The 21,082-nt window shown below is 53.7% G+C and overlaps 1 protein-coding gene across 1 annotated transcript; it reads right to left on the bottom strand.

Moving 5' to 3' along the window:
• Nucleotides 1-3,401: 3,401 nt before the first annotated feature.
• Cdx1 (caudal type homeobox 1) lies at nucleotides 3,402-21,003 on the bottom strand. The gene is made up of 3 exons (XM_005074688.4): nucleotides 20,476-21,003; nucleotides 5,030-5,175; nucleotides 3,402-4,537 (listed from the first exon to the last, which is right to left on the bottom strand). Exons 1-3 carry the CDS (start codon nucleotides 20,918-20,920, stop codon nucleotides 4,322-4,324), a joined length of 807 nt encoding a protein of 268 aa, XP_005074745.1. The 5' UTR covers nucleotides 20,921-21,003; the 3' UTR covers nucleotides 3,402-4,321.
• Nucleotides 21,004-21,082: the final 79 nt, after the last annotated feature.

The following is a 21,082-nucleotide window of genomic DNA, read 5'->3' as shown; positions in this document are numbered from 1 at the left end:
TCATGCAGGCCCCCCTCCTTCCTCCTACTCTCCCTTTGACATTGGAAACTGCCAGGTCTTTGGAAGGTCCAGAGGACCTTGGGAACAGGGGCTAGGGTGGGGCATCTGACTTTGGATCCCAGAAGACTGGCTTCTTTCTGGTCCTGGCACAGCAGCACCTGGTTGGTGGACAGGGACCAGACTGAAACTTAGCCTTCCTTGAGCGAGTATGATGACCACCCAGCTTTGGTTACAGTCGCTGAGTGTATGGTGTGCAGGTGGGCTGGGTCCATACTTTAGAGTTGCCTGGCAGTGGTGGCTCATACCTTTAATCCTAGCACTCAGGAAGCAGAGACAGGTGGATCTCTGTGAGTTTGAGGTCAGTCTGGGCTACCGAGAAACCTGGTCTCAAAAAAAAAAAAAAACCATCACTTAGCCTGGGGCAGAGCCATGGAATATCGGATGTGAGCCTACGGATCACCTCTCTGCCACCATCTCCCTGTCACCAGCCTTGGGTAGGAAAAAAGAAAAACACTAAGATTGTCTGGCAGATGTTGCCCAGTCGGTCATTCCCCCCCCCCAGCCCCAAGTTTGCAAGCATGCAATAACCAAGGGTTCAATAACCAGACATGCTCGACTAGTCCCTGTCCCCAGTCCGGAGGAGCTTGAGTGCTGTGATTCCTTAACTGCTCTTCCTCTTCCCTTCCTTCCCCGTCCCTTCCTCTCCTGCTCTCACCACAAGCCAGAAGTGAAATGGAGATGTGTGTTGACTTAAGGAGAGTGTGAGATGAAAACGTACTTCCTTTATTATATAGGGAGATATTTTTAAATGCATATAAATAAACATTTTTAATTCCCCAAACGTTCGGATTTTGCCACCACAGCACATGTGTTTGGAGGGGTGACTGTGGAAAAACGAGGCTGCAGACTGCCGGTCCATCTGCTGCAGTGAGGAGGATGCCCTTCTAGAACAGGCCCACAGGCTGGGATTGCCCTCCGGGGCCACTCTGGTGGGCTGCCAGTCTGTGTCTCCCACCCCGGGACCAGGCTGTTTTTCTCAGACACTGAAGATGACCTCCAAGCTTCTGCTGCCCCGCATGCACGCCCCCTCAGCTGCTGGAGCCCGCCTCTTCCAAGGCCCTGAGCTTCCAACCTGGAGTCTCTCTTCAGAGCATTCCTGGTGCCTGATAGCTCCCTCAAACTTCTGGCGATTGACAGTGGCTTAGTTCTTCCACAGGACAAGGGTTCTCGGCATGGAGCTAGGGTTCTACGGATCCAAGGAAACTACAAAACAGTGTTGCCGTGTTCTGTTCTCATTTGCTGGTGCTCCTGACCAAATTCTGTGCCTTAGAGGACCAGGCCAAGCCAGGTCTACTATTGGGTCCTAAATCCCCAGTAGCAGCTCAGGCCTGCCACCCAGAAGAGGGGTATGTACAGCTTCCCTGTACAAAACAGCACCTGCTGTCCCTAGACTATAGCTGAGACACCTCCATCTCTGGGGTGCCTGCAGGGTCTGATGCAACCTGAGAAGGTCTCTTTCCTTAGTCACTGCTGCGCCTCAACCTCTCCTGGAAACTTTTTTTTTCTCGACAGGGTATCAGGTAGTCCAGGCTGGCCTTGAACTTACTATGTAACCAAGGACGAGCTTGAGTTTTTGATCTTCCTGCCTCCACTATGCAAGTGCTGGGGTTACAGGCATGTGCCACCAGACCCAGTGTTTCACAGTCCTGGAGGTTGAACCCAGAGTTTCGTGCATCTCTGTCACCTAAGCTATATCCCCAGACCTCCAGTGGAATGTTTGTAGGTGACAGGAAGACTGTAACGTGCTTGTAAACGTAGACAGGCAATGCCCCCTTCATCATGGAGTTTAAATGCCAATGGACGTCATCAACACCCAACCTCCTGAGCTCCCGTGTGAGTGACTACTGCGGCCCCACTGCCTGTTGGGCAGAGGTCTTCTAGAGCCAGGGTCTCATCTCCTCACGCCGCCAGCTGACTTCAGGGTTACAGTGGCTGGGGCTGCAGGCAGACGTGCAAGCATCTCAAGTAAGGTGCAAAGCATGGACTGGGCCTGTACTCCTGGGCTATAGCCACTATAGCTCCCATTGACAGACCGGGAGGCCCAGAGAGGCTAAGCACCCCAGATTCCACGTCTCATAACACGGAGGCTGTCACACTGGAACCCAGTGTGTTTCACCTAACCATCACACTTAACTCCAAAACCTGATGCTCCGCTCAGTCATGGAGAGGGCATGGGTCTTCAGCCCCAAGCTTCTAGAACTTCCTTCCTTATGTGTGTGTGTGGGGGGGGGTCACAGGTGCTGCGGTTGGTTTCCTGGGTTTGAAGCATGAGGAACATTGGCAGAGCATTAGCTCACTTTTGCAATCCCAGCATTGGAGGCTAAGGTAGGATCACCATGCATTCAAGGCCAGGGTAGACTACATGGTGAGTTTCAGGTCAGCCTGGCCAGTCAAAGGGCTCAGTAATTAAAAGCATTTGCTCCATAAATTCCATTTACACCCAAAACAACTGGAATGCAGCAGGAAATGAAGGCTCAGAGTGGGAAGTAGTTACCCTAGGGTCATGCGGATCAGAAAGCTAAACTCGATGCTAGCTACCAGCCTCTCCCTACTCCGCTCTTCTGGTTCCTGTGGCTCAGATGTCAACTGCTACAGAGAGGCCCTGCTGTCTCCCCAGTGGACAGCAGGAGGAGAGAAGGGTCCGGTTTTGCTGGAAACACCTGTGCGCTGTTATCCCGGGCCCAGGAGCAAAGGGCGAAGGCAGGCTGGCTGAACACACTTTTTATGACCTAGCCACCTCCCAGAACAGTAAACAGAGGGGCAAGCAGCTGGCACCAGAGCCCTCTGGGCAGAGAAGGCCCCAGGCAGCTCACTTCTGCCCACCTCTGGGAAGAAGGCAACAACAGCATCTCTCTGCTTAAGAAACCCTCCATGTTCCCCTCGCTGCCGTCCCTTAGTTCAGGTACCACCTCCCTACCCGATGAGCAGGGAGCCTGCTCTGTGTTCCATCTCCAGGCGCGCTGGTTCCTGCCGTGTCCGGAGCAAAGTTCTGACTGGCCCTTATCTTTTTATATTAGCACCACTATGCCTGTGGCACCTTCCCGCTTGGCCAGGCACTTCTTGGGGGGAAAGGGCTGTGTGCATCCCAGGCACTGCCATGTCTGGTACGTGGTGTGCGGTGTGGATGACAATGCTAAAAGAGAAGCCTGAAGCAAAAGCGCCAGGAGGACTGGAAGGCTGATGGGTAGGTTCTGGAGCGGTCACCCAAAGACTGGCGCTCCTTCAGCCTCAGCCTGTCTTGGCAGGGTCCCGTTTGATCCGCCGTGTTTTAAAGGTGACTGTGTCGGGGGAAATGGAGAACGCAAAGGAGACACACAATCATGAAGATAGGATAATGGTGATGAAACTTTAAAAAATTCCTTTAATGCTATGTATGATTTTATAAATTGTTTAAAGGGGAAAATCTTATTCCTGAACCTGCATTCAAGAGACTCCACTCTAGGTAACCCATGTCCAGATGTGAGCTTCCCAGAGACTCCACTCTATGTAAGCCCTGTCCAGATGTGAGTTCCCTGTGGTCTGTGGTCTGTGGGGTTCCCGAGGTGAGATGGACAGACAGCCTGTGGGGAGGAGGTGAGCATGAGCAGGTAGGTGGTAGACTGTCTGAGTCTACCCTGAGAGGCTTCCCTTCCATCCACAGGCCTTCATGGAGTGCTAGGGAGGGGTCAAGAGCAGTGACCAGTTGCCCAGCCTTTACCTCAGGTCCAGTTCTGATGGCTTTGTCCCTCCAGGCTGGGGAGGGACAGACATAGGGTGCTAGGACGAATGGAGATGAGGCTGTAGGAGGAAACAGGTGGGGCCGGCATCATCCGTACACTCCACAGGTGAGTCTAGACCCATGGGAACCACCTTCTCTCTACACAGACCAGTGTAGACCAGTCTGGTCCACGCAGCAGTCTCCTGCCTCCCTCTGGAGCCCTGGAGAAGGAGATGGAGCCTCAGCCTTGTCTTGACACCATGTTGAGCCCTCTGGATCTTGCGATATCTCCAGGTGACTGAGACCTCTTGCTGAGGCTCCCCCATCACTCTACGGCCTAGGACACAGGATCTAGAAGAGGTCCTTGTCCAACAGGCGCATCACACAGTCCAGCCAAGGGAGGCAGGGAGCTGGCAAGCAATTTGTCCTAGGTAGGCAATCTCTCCACAGTGACCCCAAAGGTCAGCAGCAGGGCTGGAACTCAGAACAGGCTTCTTGGGCTTCAGCAAGGCCAGGTGCCCAGCATTCAAGTCCCTAGATCCCTGGGCCCCAAGCTGGGAGGGTTTAGGGTAGAAACTCCTCCTTGACGGGCACTGGGGAGGGGGTGCCCAGGAGACCAGCATTGGTGGGGCATAGACTAGCCAGGGGTGGCCCTGATGATGTGGGGTTGTCATCCAGGGGCAGGGGCAGCTGTGAGGGAGGCAGCTGCTGCTGCTGCTGCTGTTTCTTCTTGTTCACTTTGCGCTCCTTGGCTCGACGGTTCTGGAACCAGATTTTTACCTGTGGGATTGCACAGACTTTATGAAGCAAGTGTTAGGAGGGAGCTGGGATAGGGGAGGTGGGTGGTCTTCATGGTCCGCTTCCTGCTCCAGCTACCCACCTCAGGGACTGAAACACATTCTCCTTGTGCCCTAGACACTTTTCTCGGTAACCTTCTTCCCCCTTCCAAGGCCTGGTTACTCCAGAGCCCCTGTGTCCTGTGACAACCCTTTGTCTGCGTCTGAATAGCATTGAATAACACTACTGTCCATTGTAGCCTCTCTGTGTGTGTTTGTGTGTGTGGGTGCCCAAACACGCGTGTGCTTATGTGCATGCACACACACACATGCATGTAGCGATGTTGACAGTCGCCCAGTGTGTGGCGCAGTGCCAGTAGTCAGGAGACAACCTCTCTGTTCTCTGTTCTCTTTTTGTGAGCCCTGTATCTTCATGGCATCCTGAAAGCCCAACTCTGGGTCCTGCTACTTAAGCTGAGGTGAAAGACCTACATACCTGTCGCTCTGTGAGCCCCAAATTAGCAGCCAACTCTGACTTGCGCCGGATGGTGATGTACCGGCTGTAGTGAAACTCCTTTTCCAGTTCCAGGCGCTGGTGGTCTGTGTAGACCACACGGTACTTGTCCTTGGTCCGAGTCTTACCTGAGGAGCAGAAGGGGCAATGAGGGAAGGTGACTGCAGCAGAGCACCCCCAAAGGCCCAGGAGGCCCCAGATGGTTTGGCTCAAGGGTCCTCAGAGTGTGAGTCTGAACACCAGTGTCATGGAGGGGACAGCTGGCTAATGAGGGTAGACTGGGGGTAAGGGAGGCTGCGGGGAAGATGCAGTGGTGGAGAAAACACGATTTGGAAGTGCCCTGGGCTGGGGGCCCCAGTTTTACTGACTGATAGCCCAAAGACAGAAAGCCCCAGGGCTGCTATTGGGCCCTAGGGTGCTGGGTACCCAGGACATACAGGACATCAGGCCCTGGTCTAGGGTTGTGCCAGGGGCCGATCTACCGTAGCTGTCCACGCTCCTCCTATGTCCAGGCACAGAACAGCAGTGTCACCGCTCATTCCACGAGACAACCAAGTCCCTGCCTCAAGCCACACACTGGGGTGGGCAGAGAAAACAAGGGGAAGTCCCTGCTTGGATGCTACAGGAAGGAGGCAGACAAAAAGAAACTAAAAATGGAAGCATCGGCTTTGTTCACTGGCGATTATTTCGAGGAAAAGAAAGAAGGCAGGGAGCCTAAGAAGTTGGTGGTGGGAGGTGCGGGAAATTCAGAGTGACACTAGCTGAGTAAGGGGCAGCCACCTGTAATCCCAGCTACGCCGCTGGGCCACTGGGATCTAGCAATTCAAGAGCAGCCTAGGGAACATCGTGGGACCCCTGTTTCAAGAGAAAAGAGAAAAGAAAAAGCCAAGCATTCAACACGATGGCTCTTGGAGTCTCACGAGAGAGAGGGGAAGCGTGAGATCATGCGGGCTGTCCAGAGGAAGGGAATCTGGCAGAGAGAACAGGAGCGCAAAGGCCCTGAGGTGGGGGCATGTCTGAGGATGTGTGAGGAGCAGAGGGGCAGATGCCAAGGGGAAGCGAGGCTTAGGTTTTACTCTGTCTGGAATGGGAACCACCGCCAGGCTCTAAACACAGGGGACATGCAGTCTGCCATGTTTTTCTGGCTCTCAGCAGAGGGGACATGCAGTCTGCTGCAGGCTACCGTGTTTGTCTGGCTCTAAGCAGAGGGGACATGCAGTCTGCTGCAGGCTACCATGTTTTTCTGGCTCTAAGCAGAGGGGACATGCAGTCTGCTGCAGGCTACCGTGTTTTTCTGGCTCTAAGCAGAGGGGACATGCAGTCTGCTGCAGGCTACCATGTTTTTCTGGCTCTAAGCAGAGGGGACATGCAGTCTGCTGCAGGCTACCATGTTTTTCTGGCTGCTGTGTGGAGAGTAGACCGGGGGGCAGGAATAAGATGCACAGGAAGGACTGCCGTGTCCCAGGCCAAGAGGGTGGTGGCTTGGCTTTTAGATGGTGCTGCCTGGGCCAGCAGCTGGACTTAAGGGTTGTCTGAGGTTATTAACATCAGGGTTCCCTTTGGAGCTGAACGTGGAGGGCTGTCTGGGGAGAATATTACTGTCAGGAGCCTGGATGAACACCAGCTTTCTCTGTAAGAAGCTAAACTAGAAGGGGCATGCCGAGAGCAGACAAGCACACACCAGGGCACGCCCGATCCTGGGATAATCCTGGATCCCCTCCGCCACCCGCATGCCCACAAAGAGCCTGGCCTTTGCCTCCCTGCTCTGTGCCTTGGCTATGCCTGTCCCCCCATGCCCCTGCACTAAAGACCTGCATCTGGCCCACCTCCACCCATCGTCCCACATGACTTGGCAGGACAGACCCTGGCTCTTCTCCAGCCAAGTGGTTCTGTGGGGGAACGGGAGACAACAGCTGTTCCTAGGCGGCTTCTCCCTGGGTTTTCTACTAGAGTGGCAGAGCCACACCGGTCACTCCCACATGCACCAAGCTCACAGTGCCACCCGACAGCGGAGACATGGCTCAGGACAGCCTGCGGTCCGGTGCCAGGCATGGTTAGAGCAGGGGCTGAGGCAGAGCCTGCTGAGGCCTTGGCTCCAAATGGGGTTCCTCCTTGACCTAGAAAAGTCAACTTTGGCTCAGAAACAGCTCTGCCTGAGGCTGAAACCACCACAGCCTAGCTGGGCTCTGAACCCACAGCCCACTGGGGTTGCAAGCTAGAGCCAGAAGGCATCCTGGGATTTCAGTCTCTTGCCAGCTTCAGATGAAGAGGCCATGGTTTAAGGTGGTCACATGGCTGCTGGAGGTCTAACTAAGAGGCCTGTGAGTTCTTCCAGGCATGTCCAATTGCTGCTGTGGGTCACAGTGTTTACCAGAGCTATGAGTACAGCCCTACACATCTTTAGGTTACCACTTAATGCAAAAATGTGAAAAGGTTGGATATTCCTGCTAGTCCAACCTCCCTGCAGAGTCAGGGTCTCAAGAGGATAAGTAGGTTCCTCTAGTCTAGAGCTCTCTGCTGCCTCCAATGCACAGCTCCCCATCTCCCCATTCTTAGGTACCACCGAGCTGCCCAATATCCTAAGTGTTGGCATCAGAAGCTCACAGAGCAGACCACGCCTCTTTGTCCGTTCCCTGGAATGGAGGGTCAGACGGTGGCAAGAGCAGACTGGCACGCCTGGGCTGGCTGGGGTTGATGGACTTGGACTGGAACTCTAAAATGCCAGGAAGACTCCCGGCTGTCTCCAAGGGGAAGCAGTCGGGCTCTATGTGCAAGAGGCCTGGTCCAGTCACGGAGGCAGCTGTTCTCTTAGTAGCTAGCTTGCTCACCCTCTCTCTGTCTTTCCCCTCTCCCTGCCCTGTCCCCTTGTGGTGAACAGCAGGGACCCACAACAGTCCCTTACAGCTGGGAGCCAGGACACAGAAGCTGCTCTCACTAAGGTCATCAGCCTGGCGATGACATGAACCAAGATCTCCAGATTGGGCACCAGACAAGGGCAGTGTGCTGGCGGCACTGCAGCACCTCTGTCCCCACCAGAGTCTGGGGAACCCGAGTCCATAGTCCTGGAGAGGGATTGATAGGATTAGGAACCTCCTGGCCAACCTCTATCTAGCCCAGCTGCTTCAAATGTACAGACTGATTGCTAAGAAAACACCTGACAATGACCACGTTCGATTCCCTGTATGGACCAGAAACCAGGGACTCCCACATATTGTCCAGAGTGAGCACTAACTAGAGTACCCTCCTAGTAGTCAACTAAGCATCGGGTAGCTTGGCTTTACGTGCCCAGAGCCTTGGCCATAAGCTCCACTCCTAAGAAATAACCTCACAGACAACTGCCCACAGCAGTGAATGCTACTAATAGCACAAGACTAAACACAATGTCCATGCCTATGAGCAGGGAGCTAGCGACCATATGGATATGGACACGGACATGGATATGGAATATCCGTGGAGAGGAGCACCGAGCAACTGTTAAGATGTGTATGAGGCAGCAAGACACACACACACACACACACACACACACACACACACACGCACGCACGCACGCACGCACGCACGCACGCACGCACGCACGCACGCACACACACACACACGCACGCACGCACGCACACACGCAGGCACACACACCCATACACACAAAAATACATGAAAATTTTAAAAAACTGTGCCAGGAGGTGGTGGTGCAAGCCTTTAATCCCAACACTCAGGAGGCAGAGGCAGGCGGATCTCTGTGAGTTAGAGACCAGTCTGGTCTACAAGAGCTAGTTCCAGGACAGGTTCCAAAGCTATGCAGGGAAACCCTGTCTTGAAAAAAACAAAAAAAAAATTTAAAAACTTAAAAAGCCTGCCAGAAGCTTCCTTCTCCAGGAAGGCAGCTGGAGGTGGAAAGCCAGAGGGAGGAGAGCGATTTTAGAGGGCTTCAAGTTTTACTGTGTTCAAATGTCCATTGCATTATTTGTACATGTTTGTGCATGCACAAGCATATGTGCGTGTGTGTGCGTGCGTGCGTGTGTGTGTGCGTGTGTGTGTACGTGTGTGCGTGTGTGTGCGTGCGTGTGCGTGTGTGCGTGTGTGCGTGTGTGTGTGTGTGTGTGTGTGTGTGTGTGTGTGTGTGTGTGTGTGTGTAACTGGAGGTTGACTCCAGGTCTTCATCCATAACAGACAAGCGTTTGACCACGAGCATACATCTCTCCAGCCCTTTTTAAACTCTGAGATAGAGTTTCCTAGGTGAACCCTTAATTCACTTTGCAGTTCAGGCAGTTTTCGAAGTTGTAAGCTTCTTTACCTTGGCCCCTTGTGGTAGGGCTACAGGCCTGCATCCCCAGACCTGGGTCTTAAATTTTTATTTTATTTTATTTACTTATTTTAAAGATAGGGTCTCCAGCCCAAGCTAGTCTTGAACCCACTGTGCAGTGGGAGATGACTTTAAACTCCGGATCCTCCTGTTTCCACCTCCAAGTACTAGAATAGAGGTGTTACACAGCACCTGATTTATGCAGTGGTGCTGGAACCCAAACCCAGGTGCTGTACATGCTAAGACAGCAGCACTCTGTGGAGCTGCGCTCCCAACCCCTGAACTCTATGCTCTTAAAGTAGCTTTACTTATTCTTTGAGAATTTCATACATGTGTTTAATGGATTTTGACCATATCCGCCCCTATGCCTTCCTCCAGCTACCCCCTAGGAGTCCCCTTTCCCTTCCCCTTCCCCTTCCCCTTCCCAACTACCTTCATCCGCCCCTTCCCCTCTGACCCAGAATCCACCTAGTGCTGTTTGCATGGGTGTGGGGTCATCTGACGGAGTGTGGGTAACGTACCAGTGGCCACACCAAAGAAAAATGACTCTCCTTTCCCCAGCAGTCACAGAGTGCCAATAGCTCCTCAGCCAGGGGTGGGGCCTTGTGAGTCCCTCCCCATCCTGGGACACTGTATTTTCAGTGACAGCCAGGAGCCCTGGGTTCCCCCTTAGCCCTGGACAGAGCTCAAGCCTCTGTCCTCCCTGGTAAACTTTTGTGAACACCTGTGGCCCCCTCCCCCCCCCAACCTAGGGAGGAAGGGCAAGGTGGTTGCAAGAGAGGGACATGGCAGGGAGGTGGCCAAGGTGAATGATTTACAGGCCCCTGGGACACTGGGGCTAAGGGGGAAGTCCAGGCTCCGGCAACAGGTGTCTGATGAGGGGCCGGCCACTCCCAGACACAGAATGAGTAATTTCTGGGCATGATGCCAGGGAGAATGGGTAAGGGGAGAGGGTGCAGATTTTCAGGTCTGAGCACGGGGGGGGGAGGGGAGAACCTCAGCTCACTCGCCTACACGGAAGGCTCACCCTCTGCTCTGGTTCTGCCATATGCAGAAGGTCTCGTTGCTGTAGAACAGGCTGCCGCAAGAGGCATGAATGGAACTCTACATCTCTAAAGCATGCACAGTTTAAGGGACAGAGAAGCCACAGGCAGATGGCTCTCAGTGCCTGGCCCTTAGCCTCAATACTTTGGTGAGTGGTCCAGAAAATCCTAGTCCCTAGGTTTGGAGTGCATGGGGCTGACACTGGCTCCTGCCTGGGGTTTGGTACTTGGACAGCTCTCCAGGTGACTGTGGTATGTGGCTGTGTGAATAAGCAGACCTCTAGGGATGTGCAGGCCACCTACATGCCAAGATGGCTAAGGATCACCTCTCTATCTCTCTGGGTCCATACATGGAGATAACCATTAAGGACAGCCACATGACCGTGGGCTGAACACTTTGAGTATGTGCCTCAACCATTGGTGGGATGGTGTAATGTATCCTGTTTTTTGTTTGGTTGGTTTTTTGTTTGCTTGTTTTTATTTTCTTGAAGTAGTGTTTCTCTGTGCAGTCCTGGCTGTCTGGAACTTGCTTTGTAGACAAGGCAGGCCTTGAACTCACAGATCTGCCTGCCTGTGCCTCCCAAGTGCAGGGCTTAAATGTGTGCACTACCATGCTTGGCTATGTGTCCCATTTTTACATACAAGAAACGGGCCCAGTGAGGCTTACATAGCAAACAGTGGGATTCAAGACCATCCAGGACAGGGAGATGGTTCAGAAAGGTGCTTACCGCCAAGCCTAATGGCCTAAATTCCATCCCTGGGACCCACAAGGTTCAAATAAACAAATGTAATCAAAAATGTTTAAAAAGCCAGGTATATTTGTCCTTAGAAACACACCAGAACTGGGTGTGGTAGTGACACCTTTAATCCCAGCACTCAGGAGGCAGAGGCAGGCAGATCTCTGGGCTCAAGTTCAGCCTGGTCTACAGAGTGAGTTCTAGGCCAACCGGGACTACACAGAGAAACCCTGTCACAAAACAAACAAATGAACAAACAAACAAGACAAAAAGAAACACCAGAACCCATCACACAGTGGGTGGTTCTCCACAACCCTCCCCAGGCTTGAGATGTACGAGGTCCCACGTGTGATGAGGAGGGCTCCTTGTGCAATACCTGGCATACAGCAGGCCACACAGAGAGGGACAGAGCCCACTCTTTCCCAATAGTGGTGGGGTAGCCCCCTGTAGGAATGTCAGGAAACGGGCTGTGTCCTAGTGCTACACTGCATTTGTGAGGTCCCTTCCAACTTGGAAGCAGGAGGCTCCCAATGTTTATGGATTCTCAGACTGTATTTGTTATTATTGCTGGAAGAACTCTAAGGCTGACTTCCCAGTCTCAGAGTCTAGTCACCAGGCCTGTCCAGCTGGGAGACAAGGATAGAACTGTGGTGGCCTTTATTGGGGCCCTCATCTAGCCCAGGACAGACAAGGGGATCCTGGCCCCTGCTCCAAGACAGAGTGACTCCCAGAAAAACCAAGTGGTCTCTGGGTCAGACTTGCTTCTGGGATGGTGGATCCTAGGGATGACTATCAAGACGTGGGCTCAAGTCCAGCCCCAGATCCTCTGTGATCCCTCACTGGGTGGAGCACCTCCAGTGACTGCACATTAAGATACTACCCACACCCAGCATACACACACACACACACACACACACACACACAGAGCAGAGAGAGAGAGAGAGAGAGAGAGAGAGAGAGAGAGAGAGAGAGAGAGAGAGAGGTAAACATATGTATGTATGGGAGTTTGTTAAAAAATACCCATTCCTAGGTTCTACTCAGGTCTGGGTCTCCACCTCCCCATCATTGTGTGTGTGTGGGGGGGTGAGTGATAGTGGTACTGAGGCTCAAACCAGCTCTGCCTCTCTCAATCTTCTCACCTTTAACAAGCTCTAGCTGGAGTGTTCTTAACCAAGTCCCTCATCTGTGGGTCTCGGTCTCTCCTAATGAGAGATGGGTGTCAGAGCGTCATGGATGCTAGGTATGTGCTCTTCTACTGGACGACAACCCCAGACTACAGACTTTCTACGCTCAAGTTCTGGTCCACTTACGACTCACCCACTACCCAGTACATGCACAGGGGGAACACACCCACACACCTCCAGCCGAGTAGAGCAGGGGCAGTGGCCTGCCCAGCTAAGGCCGGGGAGCCTGCTGGGGGATGCTTAGGGAAGGTGAGAAAGGACATCGGATCCCACTTTGAGGTGGAGATGAGAGAACAGGCCCAGAAAGGTCACTGGGTCATGTGAAGAGGACAGCTGCAGAGTCAAGGAATGAAGAGAAGGAAAGATAAAGGGCGTCCAAAGGTAGTCAGAGGGCCAGCTTCCCTGACAGCCCCGGCATCTGGGCACCATTGGCCAGCAGCTTTCCCAGGCCTGTGGAGACTAAAGGAGAGCACCAAAGAACGGGGATTTGTGCCAGCACTGCCCCTGATTCTTGGAAGGACCCCTTCTCCACTCTGTGCCTCGCCACCCCCATCTACGGAGGAAGAGTTGGACAGTGTTGTGTCCTGTAAAAAGAGACAAGAACAGGGTGAGCATCTTTTGCACAGAAAAGATGTGTGAGAAGAGAAAATTCCAAGTACGTTGAACATACAAATAACCTTAACCTTAATATAAGACCAGAATAACACAAAAGGGCTGCCAAAAAGTGATCTAAGCTAGCACCAAGCCAGAGAGTTGGGAAGTGGCCCAGTCTAGATCTTTAGTGGAAGGACCAGAGATTTCCTGGGTCCCCTTCCCTGCCCAGAACAAAAAATAGATGTGAAAACAGTTTGTAAAGGGCAAAGGGCTATGGAACCAAAAAGCAGAACTGAGCTATTTGCAGAAACGGACACTGGGGTGCTCCCTTGGGAACAGGAAGAATGTTGCCTGATGGGAAGACGCATGTCAAACAGCCTGGAGTGTGGAGAGCTGATTAGGCCATCAGTTGCCATGCAGTCTCAATTTGAGTCTGTGTCCCTATCTGTGTCACCTGTGGCAGGGTCTCTGCTGCAGTAGCAGAAGCCCTGTCCATCCTCAGCCTAAGGGAAGCCATTCTGGAGTCATGGGGCTTCCTGCTGAGTCTACTATTCATCCTTGAGGCCGAGGGCAGCCACAGTCTGTTACATTATGGCCCCTCACTCAGGCCCTACAGGAAGGATGAGGCTGACAGGGTTGGGCTGAGCACAGCCAAGTCTGAAGAAGCATCATGAGGAAGTCAGTAGCCTAGGTGAAGGCTCTCCTGAACCACTGCCCTGATCCTAGTCGGAGTCATCGATCACATTGATACACCCCATGACTCTTCCTCAAGGCCCACAACCAGACTTTGGGAGGCAGCAAAAAGGAACTTTAGAGTCTTGAGCTGATGAGATGGCTCAGAGGTTGAGAGCATTGGCTACTCTTCTAGAGCCACTTGGTGGCTCACAACCACTTGTAATTCTAGTTTCAGGGAATCTGATGCGCTCTTCTGGTCCCCATAGGCACACCAGACATACATGTGGGGTATAGACACAAACACAGGCAAACATTCTTACATATACATTTTTAGAATAATTTTTAAAAGTTTAGAGTTAGATGACCCTGAAAGTCTTCACCTACTGGCCATGCACTGGTGTTATGTCCCCAGGTAAACCACTAGACAGCTTTAGTTTTGTTTTTTGATGTTGTTGCGTTATCCAGATTTAGAGTGCTCAACTACTGTTGGCTGCTGAAGAGTCCGGATCTGGTGTGTTTCCACAGTGATAGGAAATTCTATGAGGGACCACCACTGGTTCTCTGTCCACCAGGGGCCAGGAGCCCAAGCTGCCTACCTCACATGACTATACTGAGTTCACAGTAGCTGCAGCTCCTGCCACCTTCTCATTCTTCCAAAGTTATTCTACAAGGACCCTCAGTCCGGAGTGTAACTCCATTCCTTCAGCTGATGGTTCAGCCCTTCCTCCCATGGCTACTGGATCCTCATCTTCACTCAGCCTCAACGCCATTCGAGAAGTCTACCATTCTAGGGTCAGTAATATTGCATTTGAAGAGGGGCTGAGCACACACACTGAATGCCTGGGAGACGCCAGCTCATTTTATCTTTACTGCATTAAGTGCTCAGCACTAATCCGGTTCCTTCAGGCATGCAGACAGCAAGCATGACAATTGCGTGGCCACCAACTATGATCAGGAACTCAGAGCGCCATAAACAAGAAGCTGAGCGCTGGGCTAAGTTGGCTGTAGGGTGGACTTTCTTGCCTTGCCTTGGGGAGATCTCTTAGAGGGATGGCATATAAGTCAAGACCTAAAGGTTGAGAAGGAAGCTTCCATGTCACAAGTGGGGAACTGTATTCCAGAGAGAGAGAGAGAGAGAGAGAGAGAGAGAGAGAGAGAGAGAGAGAGAGAGAGAGAGAGAGAGAGAGAGAGAGAACTACCTATGCAAAGACCCTCGGACCAGGATCAGTGGGGAGCTGAACTAGATGACCCCACCTTTGTTCAGCCACAGTCCCCATCAGCCAACAGAATCTTTGGCACAGAAGAGAATACTATTGCCTGCCCACTGGCAGGATGGATGAAGGGAAGGGTGGATGAAGGGAGGGAAGGCGCAGGCTGTGGCTGTAGGACTAACAGAACCTCTGGTTTAGAGGTCTGGGTTTGATTTTCAGAGCCCAGGCAGGGATAAGGGTACCAAGCACAAAGCGGCAAGCTCCGGGCTTCTCCTCTCTGCTCACACAACGGTGAAGGCTGAGGGAGACACAGGGGAAGGGTAGCAAACATGGCAATGACCCTGATTCAGGCTCGTCCTGAGAGGCCTGTCCAGGGAGAGGACTTCCTTCACAAAAGCTGGTTCCTGATGCTAACAAAGCTGTCTGGATGTCGGAAGGACTCCCGAAGCTCCAAGCATAAGACCTGCTGGGGGAAGGGGGACAGATATATTCCACAACACAAAAATCTCCTGCCACTCTCTAACTAGGTCATTCCCAGCTACATCTGAGAGCTGAGGTGTCAGGTGCGGCCTCTGCTGCAGGGAAAGCCAGCTTTAAAGACACAGCCCTCCTTCTCCCTCTCCCTCTCCCCCTCCCATCACCTCCCACCTCACCCAGCTCCTTCCTGCTGGCCTCTTTCTCCTCACTTGGTGGGCACTGGCTGGAAAGCAGGCAGCAGGAGAGATTATGGGCTGGAGAACGTTGCTTTGTTTGTGAGACCCTTGGCAGGCTGTGGATCCTGGCTAGGGTATGGACCATGTGTTACCATACTCTAGTTGTGTGAGCTTAGGCAGGGCATGTGGCCCCTATAAGGCTCTTCAATTTTATCTGTAAAATGTGTCCAATGACAGGCCCTTTCATCTCTCGGGGTAGTTATGAGACCTAAGCGAAGCAACCCAAAAGGAGCTCTTTGCAGAGTGACTTCATGATGAATCCCTACTATGTGCAAACCAGGGCAGGAGGGTGTTGATTAGGGCTGATCCTTGATGGCATTTCAGATGGCAATTGGCAGGAATAAGCGACTGGATAGAAGCTGATAGTGACAGAGATTGCTGAAACAAGAGGCTGTCCGTTCATTGTAACTGGCCTTCACTCCAAGTGCTGCACTTGGAATGCTGAGAATCAAGAGGGTTTCCTGGAGGAGGAGGTGGCCCTGGAGAAGGCAGTGTTTGAACTAGTAACAATGCGGTAGAGGCAAGAGAGGGCAGGGCAGATAAAGGGCCCAGGATGTAGATGCAGAAAGAGTGAGGCTTAGGCCTGCTCGCACAGTCACTGAAGATCGGCCACCTGCTCCATGCTGGGCTGTGCTTTACAAATACCGTGGCTTCCAGAGATTATCCAAGTTAGGGACCGGCGAAAAGGCTCAGAGGGTAAAAGTACTTGCTAATCAAGCCTGACACCCTGAGTCTGAGTCCTAGAGCCTACGTAAAGGGCAAAGAGAGAGTGGACTCTACACAGTTGTCCTCTGGACTGCACACATGTTGTGGCATGTGGCATGCAACTCCTCCCCCACCCCCCCACCCCCCCACCCCCCCCCACCCCCGCTATTAAAACTCTGTTTAAGAAAGAAGGAGAGGAGCCGGGCGTTGGTGGCCCACGCCTTGAATCCCAGCACTTGGGAGGCAGAGGCAGGTGGATCTCTGTGAGTTCGAGGCCAGCCTGGTCTACAAGAGCTAGTTCCAGGACAGCCTCCAAAGCCACAGAGAAACCCTGTCTCGAAACCCCCCCAAAAAAAAAGAGGAAGGAAGGAAGGAAGGAAGGAAGGAAGGAAGGAAGGAAGGAAGGAAGGGAAAAGAACTGATCCAAGTTAAGGTGCCTCCGACTAAGTGGCATCTAAGAGAAATGCAGTCACAGAGGCAAGCCTCCTAAGCTTCAACTTCTTTCTAACTGTCTCCAATAAATCCCTGGGCTTCTAAGCAAACTACCAGGAGTCTCAACACTGAGTTGAGCTCAGTTCTCAACAGGGCTCTAGATGCCTCAGAATCAGGGCATCCAGAAATGCGGACACAGGGGTTGCTCTTGAGCAGCCATGTGCCCTAATAAGGGAGGTCTGCCAGCGGGTCAGACGATGGGCGGAGCATGCATGAAAGGTCAGAGGTGAGAGTCCAGGTTAGTGGCTGTGGCTATGGAGCAGGTGTTGGGGGGGGTGATTATCCTTTCATGTGCCTCATTTTCCCCGTCGAAGCAGAGGGGTTAGACAGGATCTAAAGCCCATCACAACCCCATCATCTAGGCAGACATCTTCCAGCCCGGTAAATCAGTGTTCAGTCACAAGGGATCAGACAGGGCCCCTGGTGAAGGACAATTATACCCTCGTGACGGAAATGCTCATATTTTAAACACAAGTGGCAAGGCGGACAGCAGAGCCCTTGAAATCATTGCATGGTGGCTTCAGAGGGGACACGGCTCCCTCAGAAACAGCTAACACTTTGTCTTGCAGCCTGACTGAAGCCCATCCCTGCCCCCACTCCTATGTCTGGCACCCTTTCTTAGAATAAAACCAAATAAAATCACAATCTGGCCTTGGCTACTCCAATTGCTCAGAGTCAGGAGCACTGGCCAAGTACGGGGAGGGCAGCCAAGCTTCCATCACGAGCCTGAAATGATGCCTGGACAGTCATGGGTCCAACCTCCAGGGAGGGACCCTAGACACTTGTGGAATCTGAGATCTTTCCCCTCCCTGGTTCTCTGAGATGTCTCTTGCCCTTTCCAGTCCATCCATCCAAGTGAATGCACTGAGCACACATTAATGCCAGGCCTGGAGCTGGTGCCCCCAAGCAATTTTGGGTCAGACAGACATGGCTCTGGGCCTCTTTCGCACAGATGACATGCAGACATACATGGACTTAGGAGAACAAGTTGGAATTTGTCACGATTCTAAAGGACACCCCATAGAAGTCATGAAAGGGAGTGGAGGCGGGGAGTCTAGTTTGGGAATCACAGAGGACCTCTCACTCAGCTGTAGACTGAAGGTGAGAAGGAGCCAGGCAGGCAGAGAGCCACAGGAGGAGGAAGGACCTGTACACAAGGCCTGAAGCAGGGTTTGATGGGCCTGAGGAGCTAATGGAGGGCTGGGTGCTGGAGCACAGTGGCCCGGGGGGTGGCCCAGGGGGAGATCCCGGGGGGGGGGGGGATAAAAAGCATGGGTGCTACAGAATCTCACAGACCTGAGGAACGAGTGTGCTGCTCGTCCTAAACAGGATGGGAATGTTCATCCTAAATAGGATGGGAAACCACATAAAAAATTTAAATGGACTCGTCTGTGTCTGGAACATCCCTCATAGCCTCTGGACCTCACTCTCGTCTGTAAATCTGCCCTTTACCAATGCAGACATTCTGGAATGTCAGGAGCTCAGAGAGAGGGAAGCAAGGTGGCGGGCTGAAGACCATGTGGCCAGTGTCACTGGGCACTGGAGGGCGGGGCACACAGTGAACTTTCCTCGGCTGTCCTTGACAACAGCATTCATTGCACAAGAGCCCTCTAGAAACCTGCGCCTTCAGTGCCCAGAAAGAGAAACTGAGCCAAGGGTGGGGGGCTTTTCTCTTGGGGGAAGAGCCTAGACTCCTCCCCCAGTTCCCACTCTGCCCTACTTCTGGAGCTTTAGAGAGAGTCTTGTGGCTTGAACACACTAGAAGGTCCAGACTCCTGCATGCTCAGCCCAATGTCTGGCTTCTGAGAAGCCCCTTCCTGGAGCTGCAGGAACCCAGGCCTGAAGCCCTGCCCTCTATTCTCTGAGCTAAGAGAAAACCCCTTTGGACTTCCACGGCAGGCAGGAAACAGTCTGTACATGACAGTTGACAGAGAGTAGGGCTGGGCTTGGAAGTTCATGCCCACAGGTGAATGAGGCTTGTGTGACCTCGGATGTCACCCCAGTCGGTCGGCAGACTGTCTCCATTCCTTTATTACGCTGCTGCGTGCCCACTCCTTCCTGCTCACTCAGCTTCACAATGATGGCCTTTACCCCAAGGCCGTCTCTACCTGAGGGGAACCTCCTCATTCTTCTCCAGAGCCACCTGACCAGTGGGACGTGGCTAGTGGGAGATTAGAGATACGCCTTCCTTCCTAGACGTCCATAGCACACCATAGGATGCTGGGGGACAAGGCCCCATGTCCTTCCTAGCACTCAATGCGAAGCTTTTCCCTACCCTCATGAACAAGGCTTCAGAGGGCACACACGCACACACACACCCCTGTCTATACAAGGATAAAACATTTTCTTCTCCATCAGCTTTTTCAAGACTTTTTTGTACCTTGAAGCAGGGTATGAATCACCCCATAACCTTCCCCATCCCCCTTGTTTCACTGACCGTAAAAACGAGACCCAGAAAAGGTAAGTCATCCAGAGAATGGGTTATACAGAGGACTGGGACACAGGTATGGTGTTCCATATGCCCCACCAGTTCCTGGACTTGGCCTTGGGCCAGTATTTACCATCTTTGTACCGTAGTTTCTTCATTTCCCAACAGGGAGAAGACAGCACCCACAGCAGTATCTCATGTAAGAGTCCCGTAGGGTTAGGTACTATTACTCAAGGCACAGAAGTGAGTGGCCCAGCCTTGCCCCTCAAACATCCCTGGACTCAGACAGGTGCTTCTGTGTCCCTTCAGCTTCTAAGGAGCAGTGTGACTACAACCCGGGCCTGCAGCTACTGATCAAACCCTCCCCGCAGCTGCCCAGGGGAATCCATGGGTGCGTGGGAGAAATGGAGGGGAGGGAGAGGAGGCAGAGGAAGTTCCAGGCCTGCTCCCAGCTGGGGGAGGGGAGGGAGGGGCTGAACATCAAAGAGTAGGCAGGCCAGCTTCCCGCCCTCCAGGCCAGGTGGCCTTTGTCAGGACAGGCCAAACACAATCTGGACAATGAAGTATCCTGTTCACTTTCCTGCCAACAGGAGTCACTACTGAGCTAAAGCAAAGCCAGTTACATGACAAAGGGGGGGGACCCCTAAAGGTCAGGCTGTCCCTCATTTCACTGAGCCTTTGTCCAGCCCCCTCTCAGGCCTTTGAAGAGGGTGGATCAGAGAGGCCTGCCTGGGGGCAGGAGCTTCACAGGCTAAGGACCAAACAGCAGCCACCTTCCCAACTGCTCCTACTGCCCCTCCCCCGGGGTCAAGAGTTCATGGAGAGTCCTGGGGAGCCTAGGTAAGGACCCCTGGACCAACTCAACCAAAGGGGGCTTTGTCAACCGAAGGATAGGATCCTAGCTCTTCACTGTAGGGTCGGAAGCCAGTGGATAGGTGCGTGTGTGTGTGTGTGTGTGTGTGTGTGTGTGTGTGTGTGTGTGTGTGTGTGTGTGTGGCGGGTTTAGGAGTGGAAGAAGCTAGGGGAAGATCACCAGTGCCTGGGCTGCTGCGGAGACTTGGCATCTGGCTTTCTAACTCCGGTCTTGCCACTTACGCAAACCCATGGCCTCTCTTCACAGGGTAGCAGTTTCCCCAGCTATACAGAAGGATTCGGCTGGGTTACTCAAAGCTCTCCTCAGCCCCTAGATAAACGAATGACTCTCCAGGGCAGGAGTGGTAGTGGGCCACACTCTTGAGAAGTCAGTCAAGGCCAGGGCAGAGGTCAAAGAGAGGGCAGCCCGGGTCTCGCCGGGCACCTGCCAGGGCCAGGAGCCTGTCAGGAGGCCCGGGCGGGAGAAGGGTTCTTACCGCTGCCACTGCCGCCTGCGCTCGCCACGCTGCGCCTCATCCATTCGTAGGGCGTCCGCCTCTGCGCTCCTGGAGAGGACGGTGCGCCCGGGCCGCCGAGGGACTGCGCCAGGAGGCCGGGACCAGGCCCAGGAGGCGCGGGCACCGGGCTAAAGTCCGGAGGGGGCCCAAAGGCCAGCGGGGCCGGGCTGGCGGCGGGGGCCGCGGGGCCCGGGCCATAGGCAGCTGCCCAGTCGTCCTTGGGCGCAGGGAAGGGCGCGGGCCAGGTCGGAGGGGGCGCGGGCGCCGGCTCCACGTGCGTGTAACCCGCGAAGTCGGGGTACTGCGGGGGTGCGGGCGCCGGGCCGGGGGTCGCGTAGGCCGGAGGGCCCAAGCCGAGGCTGGCAGGCCTGGCGGGGCCTGGGTATACGGGGGAGTCCTTGTCCAGCACATAGCCCACGTACATGGTGACCGCAGGGTTCCCCGCGCATGCTGGGCCCTGGAGCCGCCGTGCCGGCCGGCCGCCCCGACGACCAGCGACTGCTCACCTGGACCCGCGGCCGCCGCCGCGCCCGCCCCACCCCGGCCTTTTATAGCCGCGGGCTGTCCGCGGCCCCAGCCGGGCGGC

This window comes from Mesocricetus auratus, unplaced genomic scaffold (assembly GCF_017639785.1).
Source record: "Mesocricetus auratus isolate SY011 unplaced genomic scaffold, BCM_Maur_2.0 Super-Scaffold_6730, whole genome shotgun sequence".
NCBI classification, from domain to species: Eukaryota; Metazoa; Chordata; class Mammalia; order Rodentia; family Cricetidae; genus Mesocricetus; species Mesocricetus auratus.
The sequence above is the reverse complement of the archived record's forward strand: the minus strand, read 5'-3'. Positions and strand labels throughout refer to the sequence as shown.